Source organism: Rattus rattus, chromosome 15 (genome assembly GCF_011064425.1).
Source record: "Rattus rattus isolate New Zealand chromosome 15, Rrattus_CSIRO_v1, whole genome shotgun sequence".
NCBI lineage: Eukaryota > Metazoa > Chordata > Mammalia > Rodentia > Muridae > Rattus > Rattus rattus.
In genome coordinates this window covers 12867361-12887626 of record NC_046168.1, presented here as the reverse complement: position 1 = coordinate 12887626, position 20266 = coordinate 12867361, and the positions used below count along the sequence as shown (strand labels likewise).

The window sequence follows — 20266 nt, the reverse complement described above, 5'->3', positions numbered from 1 at the left end:
GGCTTAGGCTCTAAGATCAAATATCAAAAAAATGGGACTTCATAAAATTGCAAAGCTTCTTTAACGCATAGGACACTGTCAACAGGACAAAACAGCAACCAACAGATTAGGAAAAGATCTTTACCAGTCCTACATCTGATAGAGGGCTAATATCCAAAATATACAAAGAACTCAAGAAGTTAGACTCCAGAGAGTCTAACTCAATATTCTCAACTGAGGAATATTCAATGGCCACAAAGCACCTAAAGAAATGTTCAACATCCTTAGTCATCACGCAATGTAAATCAAAACAATCCCAAGATTCTACCTCACACCAGTCAGAATGGCTAAGATCAAAATCTCAGGTGACAGCCAATGCCGGCAAGGATGTGGAAAAAGAGGAACACTCCGCCGTTATTGGTGGGAGTGCAAGCTGGTACAACCACCCCAGAAATCATTCTTGTGTCCTTCAGAAAATTGGACATAATACCACCTGATTACCCAGATCTCCTGAGCATACACCCAAAATATGCTTCAACATATAAGAAGGACACATGTTCTACTATGTTCATAGCAGCCTTATTTATCATAACCAGAAGCTGGAAACAACCCAGATGTCCTTCAACAGCAGAATGGATACAGAAAGTGAGATACAATGGAGTACTACTCAACTATTAAAAACAATGACTTCGTGAAATTCTTAGGCAAATGTTTGAAACTAGAAAATATCCTGAGTGAGGTAACCCAATCAAACAACAACACACATGATATGTACTCACTGATATGTGGACATTAGTCCAAAATCTCAGAAACCCAAGATACAATTTACAGACCACATGAAGCTCAAGAAGAAGAAAGAACAAAAAGTGGGGGTGCTTCTGTACTTCTTAGAAGGTAAAACAAAATACGCAGAGGTGGAAATAATGGAGACAAGTATAGAGCACAGACTGAAGGAAAGGCCATCCAGACACTGCCACTCATGGGGATCCATCCCACATGCAATTACCAAACCCAGTCACTCTTTCTGATGCCAAGATTGCATGCTTACTGGAGCCTGATATAGCTGTCTCCTGAGAGACTCTGCCAGCACCTGACAAATACAGAGATGGATGTTTGCGGTCAACCATTGGACTGAGAACAGGGTCCCCAACTTAGGAGTTAGAGTAAGGACTGAGGTAACTGAGGGGGTTTGTAAGAACAACAATATCAACCAACCAGACACCCCAGAGCTCCCAGGGACTAAACCACCAACCGAACAGTACCATGGAGGGATCCATGGCTCCAACCGCATATGTTGCAAAGTATGGCCTTGTTGGGCTTCAATGGTAGGAGAGGCCCTTCTCTTGGTCCTGGGAAGGCTTGATGCCCCAATGTAGGGGAATGCCAGGGTGGAGAGGTAGGAAGGAGTGGGTGGAGGTGTTGGGCAGCACCCTCATGGAGGTAGGGCATGGGAATATTGGTTAGGGGGTTTCAGGGTTGGGGGATCCAGGAAAGGGGATAACATTTGAAATTTAAATAAAGAAAATATGTAATAAAAGAGAATTTTTAAAAAGATCTTTAAGTTCCAAAACAGGAATAGAAGAAAAACTACCTTGTCCATAACATACAGTTTAAACCCTAATGATTTCTGCTGTACACCAGAATTGGCTTTAATATTAAAATCAGAATTGTAAAAATTTTTCCTTTGCCACTACAAAATATCACTTTTCCAGACTAAAATTGCTTTGAAATGAAACATCTTTCCTCTGATGTTGTTATAGGATTTACTAATTTCCCTTAATGTGTGTGTGAGGAGGGAGAACTATTGACCACTTGCACTCTAGACACATGAGCTATGACTTAATCCTGCTTCACTCCGTACTGCTTCCTTCTTAGAAAACATATTTTTGATGTCTGATGATTTATATATGCTTGGCCCAGGGTGGCACTATTAGGAGGTGTAGCCTTGTTGGAGTAGGTGTGCCACTGTGGGTGTGGGCTTAAGTTCTTCATCCTAGCTGCCTGGAAGTCAGTGTTCTGCTATCAGCTTTCAGAAGATGTAGAGCTCTCGGTTCCTCCAGTATCATGCCTATGTAGATGCTGTCGTTTTTTTTTTTTACCTTGATAATAATGGACTGAACCCCTGAACCTGTAAGCCAGCCCCAATTAAATGCTGTTTTTATAAGAGTTGCCTTGGTCATGGTGTCTATTCACAGCAGTAAAACTCTAAGGCAGAAGTTGGTACCCAGTATGATAGGCCTGACCATGCTCTTGTTTGGAATAATGTGGATTTAGGGACTTTATATTTGAAAAACAGTGGGATGCTTTAAATGGGGCTTAATGGGCTATCCTAGTAGGATCATGGAAGACTTTGTTACTGAGAGATATTTGAATTGTGCGGACCTTGACCAAGATGTTTAGTGGAGAATTTCCAGATATGGCCTAGAGACTGTTTTGGTGGTATTTTGGTGAAGAATGTGGCTACTTTTTGCCCTCGTCTGAAGAGTCTGCCTGAGGCTAAAGTGAAGAGACTTAGATTAATTGCACTGACAAAGGAAGTCTCAGAAACTCCCATCATAGACTTATTCTTTAGTTAAGTCTCATGAAGAGCATTTCAAACAAGCATTACAAGCTGAAAAAGGAAAAATATATGGTTTGAGGATTAAAGGGGCACCTGGAAGTGAAATAGAACTGATATCTTGTGTTTATGTCTATTAAATTGAATTAGGGAGTGAGACTTTGGGGTGAGATCCTACCCAGCTTAGTTTAGATCCAGGCATGGTGATACACATCTTTAATCCCAGGAGATAAAGTCAAACAGATCTCTGAGTTCAAGGCCAGCCCCCAACAGAGCAAATTCTGGGTGACGAAAAGCTTAATCCCAGGAGACAGGCATGTAGTCTCTGAGATCAAGTCAATCTACAGAGTAAGATCCAAGACAGCCAAACTTAGGCAGGAAGGAGTTGGAAAATAGAAAACTAGTGATAAAGTAATAGAATAAGGGGCCGTGTTCCAGCTCCTGCAAGCAGTAGAACTCAGCAGCTTTGGCCGTGTGGTTCTGGCTGTAAAGTCAAGAATAGAAGGGACTACTAGGACAATTGATGTTTATTAGCTGGAACTAAGAAACTGGTGGTGCTTAAGAAGAGACCGGTATCACTGAGGTGAAATCTTCTGGAAAGTGTTTACTTCAGGCACAGAGAAGCTGTGTTCCAGAGATAGCCAAGGTTGTACCTCATGCTGCAGCTGTACTTGGTAATGTGTGAGAGTCACCCAGGTGGTACCAATTCTGAAGGCATAAAGGCATCATGATGAATAGCTGAGGACTGACGCTATCAGAGGCCATGAAAGGCCATTGGTGAAAGGGCATTCTCAGTTGCAGTTGATGGCTCAGGACTGAAGGGGTCATGTAAAGGAGTTGAGGTTTGGCACCACAAAGAGAGCCTCTGAGAGGTTATTGGTGAAGCCTAGTTGCAGCAGAGGACCTCAGTGTGTTGGAGATGCCAGTACCATAGGATGATCATCAAGGCAGTGGAGTGGATCAACCTGAGCTTAGAGTGCTACAGAGGGCAGAGCTGGAAAAGTAACGCCAGCCCTTTGGAGGAATACAGAGGATCATGTATGGATCCCAGACATTGAAACAAGAAGCTGTAACATTAAAGTTGCCTAGGAGACCCCAAGATGTTTGAGATACCAGATTCCATGGGCTATCTCTTGAGGAAAGCTGCCAACAGGGAGAAAGAAGTTTAGTTCAGTGATGAAGATGAAAAAGGAGTTGGAGATCTGAAGACTGCCTTGCTATCAGACATGGAGATGCAGGGTTTGGAGTTTGTCCAGCAGGTTTCCTGTCTTGCTGTGGGGATTACAGTTAAGTGATTTAATGGATCTCAGAAGAGACCTTGAACTTTGAACTTTTAATATTGTTGAGACTGCTATAGATTTTGGAGTCTTTGGAAGTTGGACTAAATGTATTTTTTATTATGCTATGGGTAGGTAAGGCCCCCTCATAGACTAATGTGTTTGAACAAGCCTATGGGAGCCATGGAGTGAAATGTGATGGTTTGTATATGCTTAGTCCAGGAAGTGGCACTATTAGGAGGTGTGATTTTGTTGGAGTAGGTGTGTCACTGGACCCAAGACCCTCATCCTAGCTGCCTGGAAGCCAGTATTCTGCTAGTGGCCTTCAGATGAAGATGTAAAACTCCTGCACCATGCTTCCCTGGATGCTGCCATGTTCCTGCCTTGATGATAATGGATTGAACCTCTGAACCTGTAAGCCCACTCCAGTTAAATGTTCTTATAAGAGTTGCCTTGGTCACGGTATCTGTTCACGGCAGTAAGACCCTAACAAAGACAATAGGTGAGCTTTGCCTTCTATGTACTATGCCCTTGAGGACAGCTGCTTGTCCCAGCACACACAGATAACATTTCTATTCGCCATGATTTCTGTTTTCCTTATATTCGTAAGTACCATTATGCATGTGGATCTCTTGCTTCATGTTTCAGGGTGTGTTTTTGTGTGTTACGCTGCATTAAAATCTTCTTCTTTAGTCCTTCCTCATTACTCTGCTTATTTACAATTTATATGGGTTGCAGCTGGCACTTAACATGAGCTTATTTTAACAATTATCTGAAAAGTATGAAGTTAAATAAAGCTTCCAACCTCCTACACAGCACGAACTTTGGCATCTTGAATCTACGATGAATTTTCTCATAATTATTGTAGAGTACCTGCATTCTTTTAATTTCTTTTTATTTCTTGAAAATATATACACTCTTGCCTCTCCTGACTCCAAATAGCATTTTTTACATTTGCATAAGAGTAACAAACAACTTCCTTAATTTTATAATTCCATTGGCAATACGGTATTTTAATATGCAATTTTATACTTTGACTATCAAGGAAACTTTTAAATCTGATTCACATTTTAAAGTCAATTTTTTTCTCATCCTTAATCCTTGACTGATATTGCAAATTCGTTCTCCTGTTTGAAGTGTTAAAGTCATCTATTTTGCAGTCAGTGTGGATGAGGTTAAACGCAAAATTATCCGAGATTGCATAGGTTCATTAAACAAAACCAGACAACAATTAAAAAGAAGAATCAGAGAGAGAATGGGGAGAAGTATGTGGGAGGGGCTGGAGGAGAAAGAAAAAGGAAAATAATATAATTATAATTTAAAATTAAATATATCATTATTAAAAATAAAAAATAACATTACCTACCTGACCGGCAGTGTCCAAGATGTCTAAGTAAGCAGGCTCGTTGTCAATCCTCACCTGGGTTTTATAAGCATCTTCTGAAAAAGCATAGGAGAAAGGTTCAGTTTGTGTTTGTACCATTGAAAAGCTGTGCTTAATTTAAAATTTTGTGAAAAGACTTTTCAAGTTACTAGCTGATGTGCTGTTTAAATCATCAAGAAAGCAAAGAATATAACACGGTTGATAGTAAAACCTTTTGAATATCTTTGACTACAGCACCAGGGCTTAAAAATATATCTTGGTGGTTAAGAGCCTTTGTTCTTCCAGAAATCCCATTCCCCAGTGCTCTTGTGACGGCTCACAGCCAATGGAAATTCCGGGCCCATAGGATCTGATGCTCTCTTCTGACTTCTATAGGCACCAGGCACGCACAGAGTGCACATACATGCATGAAAGCAAAAACATTCTACACATAAAAATAAAATAAATACATCTAAAGAAAAAGCAAAAATGCAGATGGAAAAACATCCTGATAGTATATTTGGCAATGCATGCTTCCATATGTTACCATAGGCACGGGTCACGACGTTACAGAAGCCTTTAAATTTCTAATGCTCAGAGGTGAAAAGGTAGCTTTGATATTTTCTGAGAGAAGGAAGGCAGAAAAACACCACAGGGAAACCAGAGAATATACGTCCATAGATCATTGAATAACCAATGCGTCTGCCTGGGTCTGAAGCTCTAGAAAGGCCTCTAAATGCCTTCCTTTATTTACATCCATGTATGTTCCCGCCACATTGCAGCCTGTTTAAATGTATCGATGGGTTAATGTGACCAGGCCATTCCTGGACCTCGGGGTCATAGATTCCCGAAGTTCATATTTTGCCTTCTTCACTGTTCACATTGTAAAGAAGGGGCAGACAGATCCATTGCCAAAAGCTCTTACGGCATCACTTTGGAGACGTCAGTAATTACCACACTGCAGTCTTTAAACCATGAGAGGACAAAGGAATTATTTTAAAATGTCTTTATTCACAGAGCAGAAATGATCAACCATAAGGAGATGCTTTTTCAATTTGTATTCTGGGAACCTCCCACAAATTATAAGCGTGTTTGCTCTGGGAGATGGGAAACATACATGGACACTCAATCACACACGTGTGTGACGTACATTGACACAGAAGCATATAGACAGAACCCACAGCACGCTCAGTGTGTGAGCAATCCTAAGAATTTTCAGTTGTTTATCCTATTACTCTGTGCTTCAGGCACTGGTTTCTCTCTTGTAAGGGGAGCATCCGTGGGATTACTGGCTATTTTTACTTTTGGAGGCTGTAGAGGGTTATCTTTCAGTTTCCGGAGACAGACACGGTTACTCTGAGGAGGCTTCTATGAAGTGAGGATCACAAGCAAGCCTCAGATCTCATGTTTGTTTATTTAAACTTAAAGGCCAGGGAAGCAGCCTCCTGAGGTTGAGGTGCTGAGTAAGGCTGGGACGCGGTGTGTGATCATCCCGTGCTGTGACAAGCCAGCCAGCACCTGGGACACACATTCAACGGGGGCCTCTTTTGAGATCAGAAAACCTCTTCAGAAAGCACAGGTGGGAACAGGCTGGAAACTAAAATCACAGAGCCGAGACATTTTTTTTCTTTGTGTTTTAAGACATGCCCATCCATGAATACATTCTAGTGTGGGAAATCTGGGTCATCTTCCTGGCCTCAATAGAAACTAAGCCCTTTCATTTCTCTCTATAAACAACCTTGCTTTCATTTTCCATTCATCCACCCCCTTTGAGGCTATCCATGCAGAAACACTGTCAGAAACACTCTGTTGAATGCATATACACACTTGCCTGAATTTCAACCGTCTGCCTACAGTACCTACCCTCAAGTAAGCTCATTTATCTTCCCAAGCAAACAGCTAAATGTACACAACGCTTCCTCAGGCAGAAATGATCACAGCTGCGTGCCACAGTCTTTGAACAGAAAAGCACAATAGGACTACACTCGTGGAGACACCTACCACCTTAAAACACATCTCAAAACGTGGATATTTAACGTGAGACCAGTATCTCTTCTTGACTCTACTACTACAGCAGAATTTTATACTAAAACAATAAAGGTCTGTATTAAAGCTTTTAATCTGTCAGAATAAAGGTATGCTGTGCTGGCCAGCCATTTACCTTGTTTGTAAGGTATAAATAACTGTACCTTACAAGGCTCGACAGAGTAGCACATAATAGTGTGTTGGAAACAAGAAAGCACAAATCAAATTCAAGAAACACTATGATGTGAATTTTTAGCCAAATTTTATGAAACTTAAATCACATCTACTATTTCTGATTGTATATATATGCATATTTGCCAAGAAGATGATTATGCAGGATTTAACAGGATAGATTTCCAATAATCATCAAATTTATTGTTTTGGCTAATGTAAAAAACAAAGTATTCTGGAAAATAGACCTTTTAACTCTTTCCCGAAAAATGTGTATTTATTTAAGTAGCTTAAAATATTTTAGATACAAATATTGAGGTAATATAAAGCCATTAAATATGTAATTGAAAAACTGCCAAGAAAATATTATTGAATTTTTACTACATTATTTTATCATATTCTAATACTTGAATGCTTCTAACACAATTTACTGCTCAAACCAAATTATGGAGTTGATAATCTTTCACTGAAACTGTTTTTCTACAACTATGAGCCTGTATGTATTTCCAAAATAACAACTGTTGACCCAATATTTTTAAAAGGCAATAAAGAATACAAAGTCAACTAAGATGTTTTGGGACCCTTTTCAGAGTCTTCTTATGTCTGTCGTACATCTGAAGGGATGCAAATACATGCATATTCCATGCACATGCACATAGAGAGAGAGAGTAGAAGCACTCGGAAATGCATAGTACAGACTCTTCTGTCCTGATTAAACGCAACTGATTCAACTTGATACAAGCCTGCGTTTTCATCAACATGCTTATCAATATTAAATTCAGTGCACAGCTGGGTATCTAGTGTGCACTCCATAATCTAATGGGCACAGTGTCTATAATATTGAAAAGTAAGTCATCAGTTGTGTCTAGTCATGGGGAGGTTTAAAATGCATTAAAATAAGCAGACGATTACACTATTCCTTGCTAAGTGTTCAGTGGCAAACTCTTAGAAGTAAATTCATTTAGATAGAAAACAACGATCACCGGTGTATTTCGCTGCTGAGCTTGGCTTAGTCCTCAAAGTCTTCACACAGAAAGAGGGAAGCCTGAGGCCTCAGGGGGAGAGAGGGTAAATTATTTAAACTCCGATGTACCCCTTAGCCTGAACATAAACATTCAGTAAAATATTCAGTACATTTAAGGTTATTGGCTGTGAAAAAGGATTTTGAAAGCAAGCTTGATTTAATGTATAGAACACATAGTGGTGGAAAAAGGACACCCTTCCTCATCAATGAAACAGCTGAGGCAATGCTGCCCTGAAGCTCTGAACCCTGGGTATCACAGGAGCTGTGATGCAGCTTGGATTGTTTTCCAATATTGTAACAATGAAAAAGGAATATGGTTTATTAGATCTGGGAGGATTATATTTGAGGTGCACCCCAGTTGAAATATTTTCCCTAAACATAAAGGTAAGTTCTTATAGGGGAAGTAGGAAATGCTCAGATTCGCCTGCTGGTGGCTTGAAGATGCCCTGCTGATGACATGATGTCCGATGATAGTGGATGACCACACTCCAAGGGCTCTGACAATAAATAGCCTTTGGTAGGCAGCAGTCAACGCCATGCCCCTACCCCTGTTCTGTACTTGACACTAACTTCAGGCTCCATGTGTCAGCACCATCCACTGAGAGTGAAGGACTGTGCCAGGATACTGCAATGTGCAGAAGTCAACTCACGGGCAATATTCTCAACCAAGACTTCTCTCACTGAAGGCCAAATGAAACTATTATCCACAAAAGCTGACTTTAAGAGGATCTGCCAGACACAAAGGGCTTAAACACAGATTATTTCTTTATACAAATGAAGACCAATTTTATAGTCAGTCTCAAAGGCCTACAGACTTCAGCTTGGTCTGATGAACACATGTGGTTACAAAGTTCGCGCGATGCACACCAATCAAATCTGAGGATGAAATTGCAAGCCATGGTGTGGCCTAGATTGGGTAGAACAACAAAGGTTCTTATCCAGAGCAAGGAGAGCATTTAAACAAACCACTGGATGAAAACTTCTCCAGGGAAAAGTAGGCAAGATATTGAGTGCGTTATTTTCCTTCTTAGGGTGGGGATTGTTAAATTTGCCAACTTTTGTGTGTGCGTTTATTTTCTATTAAGATTCATATTTCAATATTGTAGACTTGATACATTTAGTTTTACTTTTGCATTCTTTAATTCTTTTTACATCTCAATGAAGAATTGTTACATCTCTTATGCAAATATAAGGAAATAAAAAATCAGTTATATAATTTGCCCAACTAAAAAAGTTTCATAAATATAGAAAATACAGATATGTTATAGGAAGAAATTTATTACTTATTCATCATATTTTGTCCATTTTCTAAAGTCTAGTCCAATTCAGTTTCAGGTACTGATAACTTCTTGATATGTGTATTGAGTAAATGATTTTTCTGATAATGCCAATGAATATGTTCTGTGGGATAGAATATGAAATGATTTCAAAGATCTGTTATGTCCCCAAATATTTTCTCACTGGAGCAACATGATTCCCCAAAGTCCGCCCTGGCTCTTAAGTCCTTCTAAGATAAGCAACTTAATTTCCAATAAAAGTACGAGTGAGGTAAAATATTAGCACATTATTAACTATAAGCATCTTACCCTAAGATTACTCTTGCACAAGATGAGCTGTCAGTAGAGAAAGTAGATTGCAGCCTTGAGGGAATGATCAGTAGGGATGAATGGACTGGACAGGAAAGGGCCAGCCTTAAATGCAGATGCAGTATTCAGTGAATACATGAGGTAGAGTAGGCCCATAATCACCAAGACCTGAGAGGTTTAAGGTGAGAACTGCAACCTGAAGAGCCTCTTCTCAGAGAGGAGGAGTTCAATCCTGTCCTTCTAATTTCCTTCTCAAACAGGAAAGTGAAATGGTTTTATGTGTTGATACCTAGAGAGTTATAGCAGCTGAATACCATGTATATACACCCAAAATAAATTTAGCACAGAAGAATTTGTCACATGTCATACTTGCCTTCTGTGAAGTTTGAGAATCCTTAAATTATTAGCTTCTCTAGGGGTGTGGAAATAAAATTTCTGCAAATGGAAGGACAAGTTTTTTGTTCCTTAAACAATAAGCTAAAGTGGTGTTTAAAAACATTTCCGGAAAGGCAGATTTTTCTGAAGATCTTGTTGAGATGCAAATCTTAGTTGAGGAGAACTGGATTGGTAATCTACATTTTAATAAGCTACCAAGCTATGCAAACTGGCCCAGAAGCATTCCACAATAGACACTGAGATATTCAAAAACTGCAAACAAACCAAAAGCACAAAGAAACAAATGAATAAACCGAAACCGAAGACCTAAGAACTTGGGGTTGTATGCGAAACCAACCATGAGAGTGGAGAGAATAATAATACAGAAAACAAGTGTGTTCCACCTTCAGTAATAAACAGGAACCCAGAATCCACTGTGCTTTGCAAACAGGGCAAACAAAGGGGTCTTTAAAGAAGTCAAGAAAATAATTTACAGGTCTTTCTGTCTATGAGGAAAGTATTTTATTGTTGCTTCTTACTGGGAGCTGATATCAGTGCCTAGTACCTTCTAAGCAAATGTATTTGAGTTACACAAACATATGCTCTTTAAAAATGTTTTGGGCCCCAGCACTTATTTAGCAGAGGACTGCCTTGCCTGACCTCAGTAGGAGAGGATGTGCTCAATCCTGTAGAGACTCGAAGCCCCTGGGATGGGGGAATGCAGCAGGGGGGAGCACCCTCTCAGAGATGAATGAAGAATGGGATGAAGAACTCAGGGAGGAAGCACTGGGAGAGGGTAACACTTGGGATGTAAATAAGTAAAATAATTAGTGGAAAAATAAAAAAGAAGGTTCCCCATGAATGTAAAAAAAAGAATGTTTTGAGACAGAGAATTAAGATGTACATAATAAATTTGATCTTACTCTGTACACTAGGCAGAACTCTATTTTGCAGTAATCCTGCTTCTTCCTCCCAAGTAGCTGAGATTATAGGAATGGGCCAACATTTCCGATGCTAAATATTCTTACAGAAATGTAATATTGATCTGGAAGGTTGGTTTGACGCTACTGTATCACTGTGAGCAATAGATGACATAAGCACCTTCGAATGATGAAAATTTATTCTGACCACGGTTTCAGAGGTTCCAGTGGATGGACACCTGGCACCAGAGACTTGGACAGACTGTCACGTCACTGAAAGGGAGAGTCACAGAAGCATCTTCTCCTTATGGCAGAATGGCACTGAGGAAACAACTAATGGGGACCAAGTAAAAGCTTCAAAGTCATCGCCTTTGAACTACTTCCTCCAGTTGTGAGGTTTATAGAACCTCCCAGGTCTGTACCACTACCTGGGATTCAAGTATTCGTGAATGGGCCCGTGGATAGCACTTCACATCCTCACTCTAAGAAAGAATTTGCAGACTTAAATGAGGGACAACTCTAAAACTATGAATCTACATCTTTTGGATAGCTCTGTAGATGAAAAGACTTTTTATAACTAAGGAAAAATGAATGTATCATTTTCTTTTCATGACTCACTTTCAACTATCGAGAAAAGATAGTTTAACTTCCTATGAAGGAAACTTTGCTATTTACTAAGTTAAGACATTCTTCACTTTTAACTTCTTTCCCTATAGTGTAATACATTCTTGCCTATGTTATTATTTTCATAGGCACTAAATAATAGAAATTAATATTCTTTTTACTTTTATCAATTGTATTAATTTGATATTCAAAATTTAGGTATATATATTTTTGAAATGCCAAGACTTATCATGATATAAGTTGTTTAGACTGTAATATAAGGAGGTTCTTTTACCTTACTAAACTTCATCTTATATTCATATCCATCCACATACATACTACCTACCCAGTGAGAAAATCAGAGGATACAGATTTTAGAAAAGAAGAGAACTAATTTGTTGTATATTAGTGTTCACAACTCACAAAACTGGAAACTAAAAGAAGTGTTTCTTAATTCTAGGGCAGAAGAGTGTTTATTTTAGGAATCTGTGTCAATTTGTTAATTTGGTAAATTTTTTAAAGCTTTTATTGGTTATTTTGTTTGTTTACATCTCAAATGTTATCCCTCTTCGCAGTTTCCCCTCTGAAAAACCCCATCCTACCCTCCTCACTCCTGCCTCCATAAGGGTGCTCTCCTACCCACCCACCCACTCTTCCTCACCTTGCTACCATTCCCCTACACTGGGGCATCAAGCCTTCACAGGACCAAGGGCCTCCCTTCCCATTGACACCAGAGAAGGCCATCCTCTGCTACATACACAGCTGAAGCCATGGGTCCCTCCATGTGTACTCTTTGGTTGGTGGTTTAGTCCCTGAGAGCTCTAGGAGTGTCTGGTTGGTTGATATTGTTGTTCTTCCTATGGGGTTGCAAACTCTTCAGTTCCTTCAGTCCTTCCCCTAACTCCTCTACAGTGGTCCCGTGCTGAGTCCAATGGTTGGCTGCAAACATCTGCATCTGTACTGGTAAGGCTCTGGCAAAGCCTCTCAGGAGACAGCCATATCAGGCTTCTATCAGCAAGCAGTTCTTGGCATCAGCAATAGTGACTGGGTTTGGTGACTGCATATGGGATGAATCCCTCTGGATGTCACCCACCCTTCTCAAAATTTTGACCCAGAATTGCTCCTGTCTAAAGGAAACACAGGAACAAAGAGTGGAACAGAGACTGAAGAAAAGGCCATTCCTTAAATGTGTAAATTGAGTTTCAAACTTAGTTACAATTTCAGCCATTACAAAGCAATTCGAGCTCAGAAACAGAACAAACAGAAGCCAGTATTAGGATCACAGTGGTATTAGAGATCTTTCCAAGTTATCTGATTATTTCAGTTTTACTTCTATCACTCTTCAGAGAAGATCCACAGGAGACACAAAGGCAATCTATATAGCGAATGTAGATGATAAAAAGAACAATGTGGGATTCTGACAATTGCTAGAAACACCACATTCCCCGGACTTCTTATTTCCTCTTTTAGCAGGAGAATTGTATTTAGAACCAGAAGATAGAACTAATATTTGTAAAGATAGAATGAAATCCCAAGAAGTGCAGCTAGGTTTGAGGTCTCCTTCAATGGAATGAAAAACTACTTTATATGAAAAATGGTGTTTCATAATTCCAAGAAATGCGTGATGGCATTTGAATCACAACCATGCAGGAGAATGGACATCAGATAGTAGTTTGACTTGTAATCCCAGTTGACAAATGGAGAAAGGCAACATGACAGCAAAGATGATTGACAGTGTCAATATCCACCACCATGATAAAACAGATTGTTGTCAGAGCACTGAAAGTCTTCTGGATCATTCTTCCATTGGCCATACTGTGTTTACCATTTTATTAATGACTTTAAGAGAGGTTTAAAATAATACACACTCATACGGGAAGATGTAGAAGACTTGAGGATGATAATGATGGTTTATGTGTTGTAACTGGAATCTAAAAATTTTCTTAAAAATATTGACTGGATAGTTGGTAGCTGAACGCTCCATGGAGACCAATACCATTTTTTTCTCTTCAATGCCTGAAGACATGAGAAAGACATTTGATTGAAGATAACAGTTTTGGCAAGGCATGGGGGAATTGGAGTTTCAACTTGAGTCAATGAAGGATAGCATTTTCAAAGCCTTGTAGATTGGGTTAGAAAGATACCAAGACCTGTCTCTACTTACAGAACATTTGAGTCTTTCTTGCTTAGCTCATAGATACCTGTTCTGCTTGCTGGGGAGAAACAAACTCCCAGTGTGATAGTAACGGAGAGTAACGGACTCAGGATTGATGTGATGAGTGTGGATTTGAGGGAGAGATTAAGAGAGGTCATGAACTTGTTGTTCACTATCTTCTGATTCTTAAAGGCTCCTATGTAAACAAGAATTAAGCTCATACACATGCATGCATACACACACACATACACACACACACACACACACACACACACACACACGTGGCACTAAAGGAGATGAAAGAAAACAAACAAATTGTCCAATCTTGGGTAAAATTTTTAGAAATATATTTTACTTCAAAGATAACAAGCCATGTTGGCAAGGATACTTCCAATGAGTAGAGTCAAATGTGGCAAGACGGGTCAAGCATAGGTATTTCTTAAAACTTACCCAACTTTATTAGGAGGGATTGTAGAACTAGAGAAAAGAAACTTTGGAAAGATAACAATACAAAGATGGATGAATAAATCTTGGTGATTAAAGAGTACTCATTCCATAAGGAGCACATAAGATTTGATCAGAAGGCATGAATGTTTAATTTTATTTATTTTCAATTTTATTTATCTTATTGCCTCTTCACACAACACTATCTAACTATATATTTTAAATTTATTTTGCATGGTATATACTCACTTATAAGTAGATATTAGCCATAAAATACAGGTACCATGTTATACTCCACAGACCCAATAAAATTAAACAAGAAGGAAGGAAAAAGTGAGCATGCTTGAATCTCACTTAGAAGGGGGAATAAAACAGTCATAAGAGAGAGAATTAAAAAAGAGGGGCAATAGGGAGAGGAATGGGGTATTCAGGGTCAGGTGTGGGGAAGAACAGAAGGGATGGCTAGATGGCCACAAAAATTAATGAAAGTCGGCAACTGATGGGCATGAGAAGGTGAGCGGCATCTCATGGATGAGATAGAGACCAGGGATAATGGAGGCACCAAGAATCAATGAGGATAATGTTAGCTGTGACTCACAACACTGGTGGTATGAAACTGGTGGCAAGAACCCCAGTGAAGCAGTAGAGACATCAATCCACCCACAAAACTTTCAACCCAAAATTACTGTCTACAAGTAATGCAGGCAAGGGGGATGGAACAGAGTCTGAGGGAATGACCAACCCATAACTGGCCCAACATGTAACCCATCCTATGGGCAAGCACCAATCACTGACACTATTAATGACATTCTGTTATGTTTGCAGACAGAAGCATGGGGTCCTCTGAGAGGCTCCATCCAGCAGCTCACTCAGACAGATACAGACACCCATAGCCAAACAGTGGATGGAGCATGGGAACTCTTAAGGAAAAATAGGAAGAATTGTGGGCCTCAAAGGGGATAGGAGCTCCATAGGAAAACCAACAGAATCAACTAACCTGGACCCTTGGGGGTTCTCAGAGACTGAACCACCAACTAAAAAAGTATACATGGGCTGGACCTAGGCCTCCCAGCACATATGTAGCAGATGTGCAGCTTGGTCTTCATGTGGATCCTGAACAACTGAAGCTTGTGCTATCCCAAAAGCTGTTGCCTGTATGTGGGATATGAGGGATGTGTTTTCTTAGCTGGGCTGCCTTGTCTGGCCTCAATAGGAGAAGAAGCACCTAGCCCCACAGACACTTGAAATGGCAGGGTGGGAGAATACCCAGGGAGTACCCCATCAATTCAGAGGAGGAAAGGAAGGGGAAGGGAGAAAGAATTGTGGAAGAAGATGACCAGGAGGGGGCAGTGAGCAGGATGTAAATTGAATAAATAAAAAATTAAGTTAAATTTTTAAAGAGTAGATTGTAAGCAATTGAGAAATACTCTCCAATATGAGGCTCTGGCTTCCAAATTCCATTAATCTCTCTCTCTCTCTCTCTCTCTCTCTCTCTCTCTCTCTCTCTCTCTCTCTCTCTCTCTCTCTCTCTCTCTCTCTTCCTCTCTTCCTCTCTCTCTCTCTAACACACACACACACACATACATGTATAAATGGCACATATAACACGCATACAAAAAATTAAATGTGTGTGTGAAAGTGAAAATAAATCAACAATATTATAGAGAGGCTTCTCTCTAAAAGTAAGAAATAATTTCATGTAAAAATTCATAACAGAACTAAATCTAGCTTCTATGAAAATAAAGAAAAAAGCAAAAATAAGAAGAAAAATAGTATCTATATAGAAAAGAAAATCATTCTACAAAGACAGCTTACAAAACATTGAGAAATATCAAATATTTTTTAAAAATAAGTAAAAATGTACTATGAATATAGCAAAATATATTATATAGCACAAACTGAAACTGACTCAGAAATAAACTGATATGTAAGAAAGAAGAAATTGTCTCATAAATAAGAAAAAACAGGAGGAAGTGAATTCATATAAGTAAAGATGTCTTGAGACTTGGTGACATTAAAACTGAACATTGAAAAAGGGAAAATGATTACAAACTAAAATTATTAAGGAGAAATTCAAATATTTCACAGAGAAAGATGTTCCAATATTGATAAGAGGTAAACTTACAAAGAAGTTAAGCAGTGTTTTGGCCAAACCATTTATTACAAATGGTTTTAAATCTCATGCCTTATATTAATACCAAGCAGGACTTTTATAGAAATGTTAGCTGGAATGGGAAATTAATACGATGAACCAAGGTTACACTGCACATTAAGTCAGAAGAAAGTAAGCGATAAAAGAGAGACTCGTGCTCAAAGATTCAAAGACAATTTTAAAACAGGCCGTTGGCAAAGATGTCTGACAGGACTAGACGAAGGAGAGGTATGGGAATGAAATACAGCACACCAAATGTCTTCAGTCACTACATTCATAACAGAATAATTGAGCTGGTTCTTTTCACAAAGACCGGAAAATCAGTTCCCTCTCTTGAACACTGATAACTGACGAAAAACCTCATGGAATTTCTGCACAAAATGAATCACTAAGTAAACACACTTTGACAGAGTGATTTACTTTGTACAACATTACATATGACAAGGAATATAGAAATTATAGATGTGAAATGTCAACATTTCATATCTATTAATGAATTGTTAATAGCCGTCAAATCCAAAAAGGAAAGAAACCCAAGCATTGTCTTTGGATCTAAGACACAACATAATTTACCAATTTGTTTTTTCATAAAATATCAAACATGAGTTTGTGTTAATCACTAGATTAAACTACAGTTTGGGGAGAAATTCCAAGTGTCCACTAGCATTTCGAAATACACAGTAGACCACTCACAAGCAATATAAGAAAACGCATAGATTTTTATTGTGCATAAACACATGCATGAAGAAGGTGGAAAGGAGAGGAGGGGCTACAGTGACTTGGTAATATTTATAAAGTAACTTTAGAATGTAATTTTAAAAAACTATAGAGTAAATGTGGCTTCTTGATAGATATTATACAGACAATTTGGTAGCAACAAGGATGTCTGCTTATTTACTTGACTCGTGGCTACATAATAAAGTGTTTTTCCTCTAGGTAATCATTAAGTCTTCAACTGTTTAATGGTATTTCCAGTAAACATTAATCAAAGTTAAGAAAAGAATGAAAATAGTCTATTGTTATAAACCAATTATTTGCTACTAAACAAACACGTAGCCAACGGCGCACCTCTGAGAACATCTGACATATCATGAGCTGCGACAGTTTATATGGACTTGTATAGATATTTCTGAAAGGACTGTGTGTGAGACTACTCCTGGAGAGTCATAAACAAACACTCATCCATCCCAGATAGAGGAAAGATGACGGATCAAAGTCAGGATACCACCGAAGTCAAATTTGGTGAACAAATAAATGTATTGGGGTTACATATATATGGGTGATGGCTACATACAGGAGCAGATATGGTAGAGACAGCTGTTTCACCAAAGCCTATCACAGCCTTGACGAAGGCTCACGAAATTGGGAAAGCCAGAAAGATCAGCGTCTCGTCCAGGTAGATTGTACAGTCTATTCCGCGAAGCTTGGCGGGGCCGAGCTTCTTCTAGGCAGCTTAGCTGGTGTCAGGGTGTCTCTCATCTGCCCTTATGGCTTTGATAGACTTGTCGAGGGTGAGCCCTAGTGCATCTATTCAATTTACTTTGGAGATATTTACTCCCAACTCTGAAGAAGCTCTCCTTCCCCTCCAGGGTACAATGTTCCGCCTCCTTTTCCAGCATCCTGAGTGAATGAGGTTCCCAGCATGGAGGGATTTATTATTTCAAGAAGTTGAGTTTCTTACTAATTGGTTAAATAGGTGGAGATCTATGCTTACCTTGCTAACGTGTGCTATACAAACAAAAGGACACTTGATTAACAACCAAACATTAATTAACAATAGGCAAAGTGGTACCTGCTACCACTACTCTAAAGGCTCTTCAACATAATATATTTTTAAATTGTGTTTATTCCGAAATGTGAGCTAGAAACCAATTTGCCAATAAAAATTCTAGTAAATAATCTTATGTTTATATAAACATACCTAAAACATTCCATTTTCTCTAGTCAACACAGGAAAGATTGGTTGAATATGTCTAAGCCAGTCACAAACATTTAATTTTTTTAAAATGCACTCGTATTTTAGAGAACAAAGTTTAGTAAAAGAAAAAATGTCAGGTGTGGTTTTCAGTGAGTAGACTTAACCAAAACTGAATGAATCATTTAGAACAAACAGTATTGTTGATTAGAATCTAATCCCATCTGTCCATGTCTAGAACGGAATAGGCTTCCCTCATACAGATAAAATGCTTCCGGTTTCAATATGATTGACATGGGAAAGGGGAAGTTTTGGCAAAATTGGCCCATGGCACCATTTAGAGAAGAAACTAGGAAACCTAAGTATTTTTATGGTTCATCCCTACTTCATGAAACAGACTAAGACGTCCCATGGGCTTGTTGAAGACAATTTCAGAAGTGCTTTTGTGCACCAACGGATGTCCTTTTAAGCCTGCTAAATCTTATGGAAATTTATGTTTAATTCTAAAACCTGTTCCACCCACTACCATATTCCAATTAAAGCATGGCACTGACACATCCCAGGCCTCCGCCTGGTTCAATGTTTAGACTACACATAATTTCACATGCTGGTATCTCTCCAAACCAGGAAGCCTCTTTGACCTATAATTTGCATAATGCATTCATGTTCAGATTAGTCACATGATTAATGAGTGCCTTGGAGAATGTCCAGTTCTATCACGTCCACTGTACTTTCCTTATTCCTGCCACTAGACTCAATTAACAATGCCAGCTATTGCCAAGTGCTGTGCACGGTATAAATTAAACTTGTTCATTTGTTCCGGAAAACAATCACATCCACTGCAATGTGGAAATTGTTTTCCATCAGTGAGTATAATTAATTGTTAAAATGTGAATCAGAAAGCATTTCCTTTTGTTGCACAAACCAAGGTTTCAGCTATTGAGTTTTCCATATTTATCGCATGTGATACTTGTTCTTTACAGTCTTCAATTCAAATCCCCGAAGAAGCACTACAGATTCTGTAAGGAAATTCTTAAAATAATGAGGTTGTAGTTTAGAACTTGAATTAGGTAGCAATCTTTTATGAGGATAAATGAGTGTAAAATTGGCTTTTTAATGAAATATGGGGGTTATGGATTATTCAATATTGCATTTTTACTTCTTGCAGCTTAATTGAACTTTGCAAAATTTAACTCATTGAACATCCAGTCTTAATATAAAACTTGAGGCCTATCTTTCTCTGACATACCTATCTAAATTTAATGGGCTTTATTTTTTTCTGCTTCATGTCATTTTAATTCATTGTCAAATTTTTCACACTGAAATAATTAATTATGATAAAAATAAAACAAAATTTCTTTTAAAATACATATATTTCTAATGATATTATCAGACTGTATTTTTTATTTCACAAAAGAAAGATAGTCATTGGGCATATGAGTCAAAATATTTTGCAGAAAGCTGCTAATTTCCTTGGTCAAATTGAGTCTTTATACCATCACGGGGTCATAACTGAGTCTTATGAGAATAAAATATAAGAAATAAACAAGGTATTTGAACTCTGAAGGTTTTTCATGCCTAAGTTCCAGCTACTTTGGAGGCTGAAGCAAGATGTTTGCAAGTTCAAGAACAATGTGGGTTAGCAAAAGGCTAACCCACAGTGTTCAATACCACAAAAAGAAATAAATACGTAATTAAACAAATAAATAGGCTCTCCCAT

At 38.7% G+C, this 20266-nt stretch overlaps 1 protein-coding gene across 1 annotated transcript in view; it reads right to left on the bottom strand.

Moving 5' to 3' along the window:
- Window positions 1–20266, bottom strand: part of Rit2 (Ras like without CAAX 2) — a 168587-nt gene that overhangs the window by 58222 nt on the left and 90099 nt on the right. Inside the window, exon 3 of the mRNA XM_032885855.1 lies at window positions 5180–5253. Within this exon, the coding sequence (XP_032741746.1) occupies window positions 5180–5253 (74 nt within the window). The remainder of the gene's footprint in view (window positions 1–5179; window positions 5254–20266) is intronic.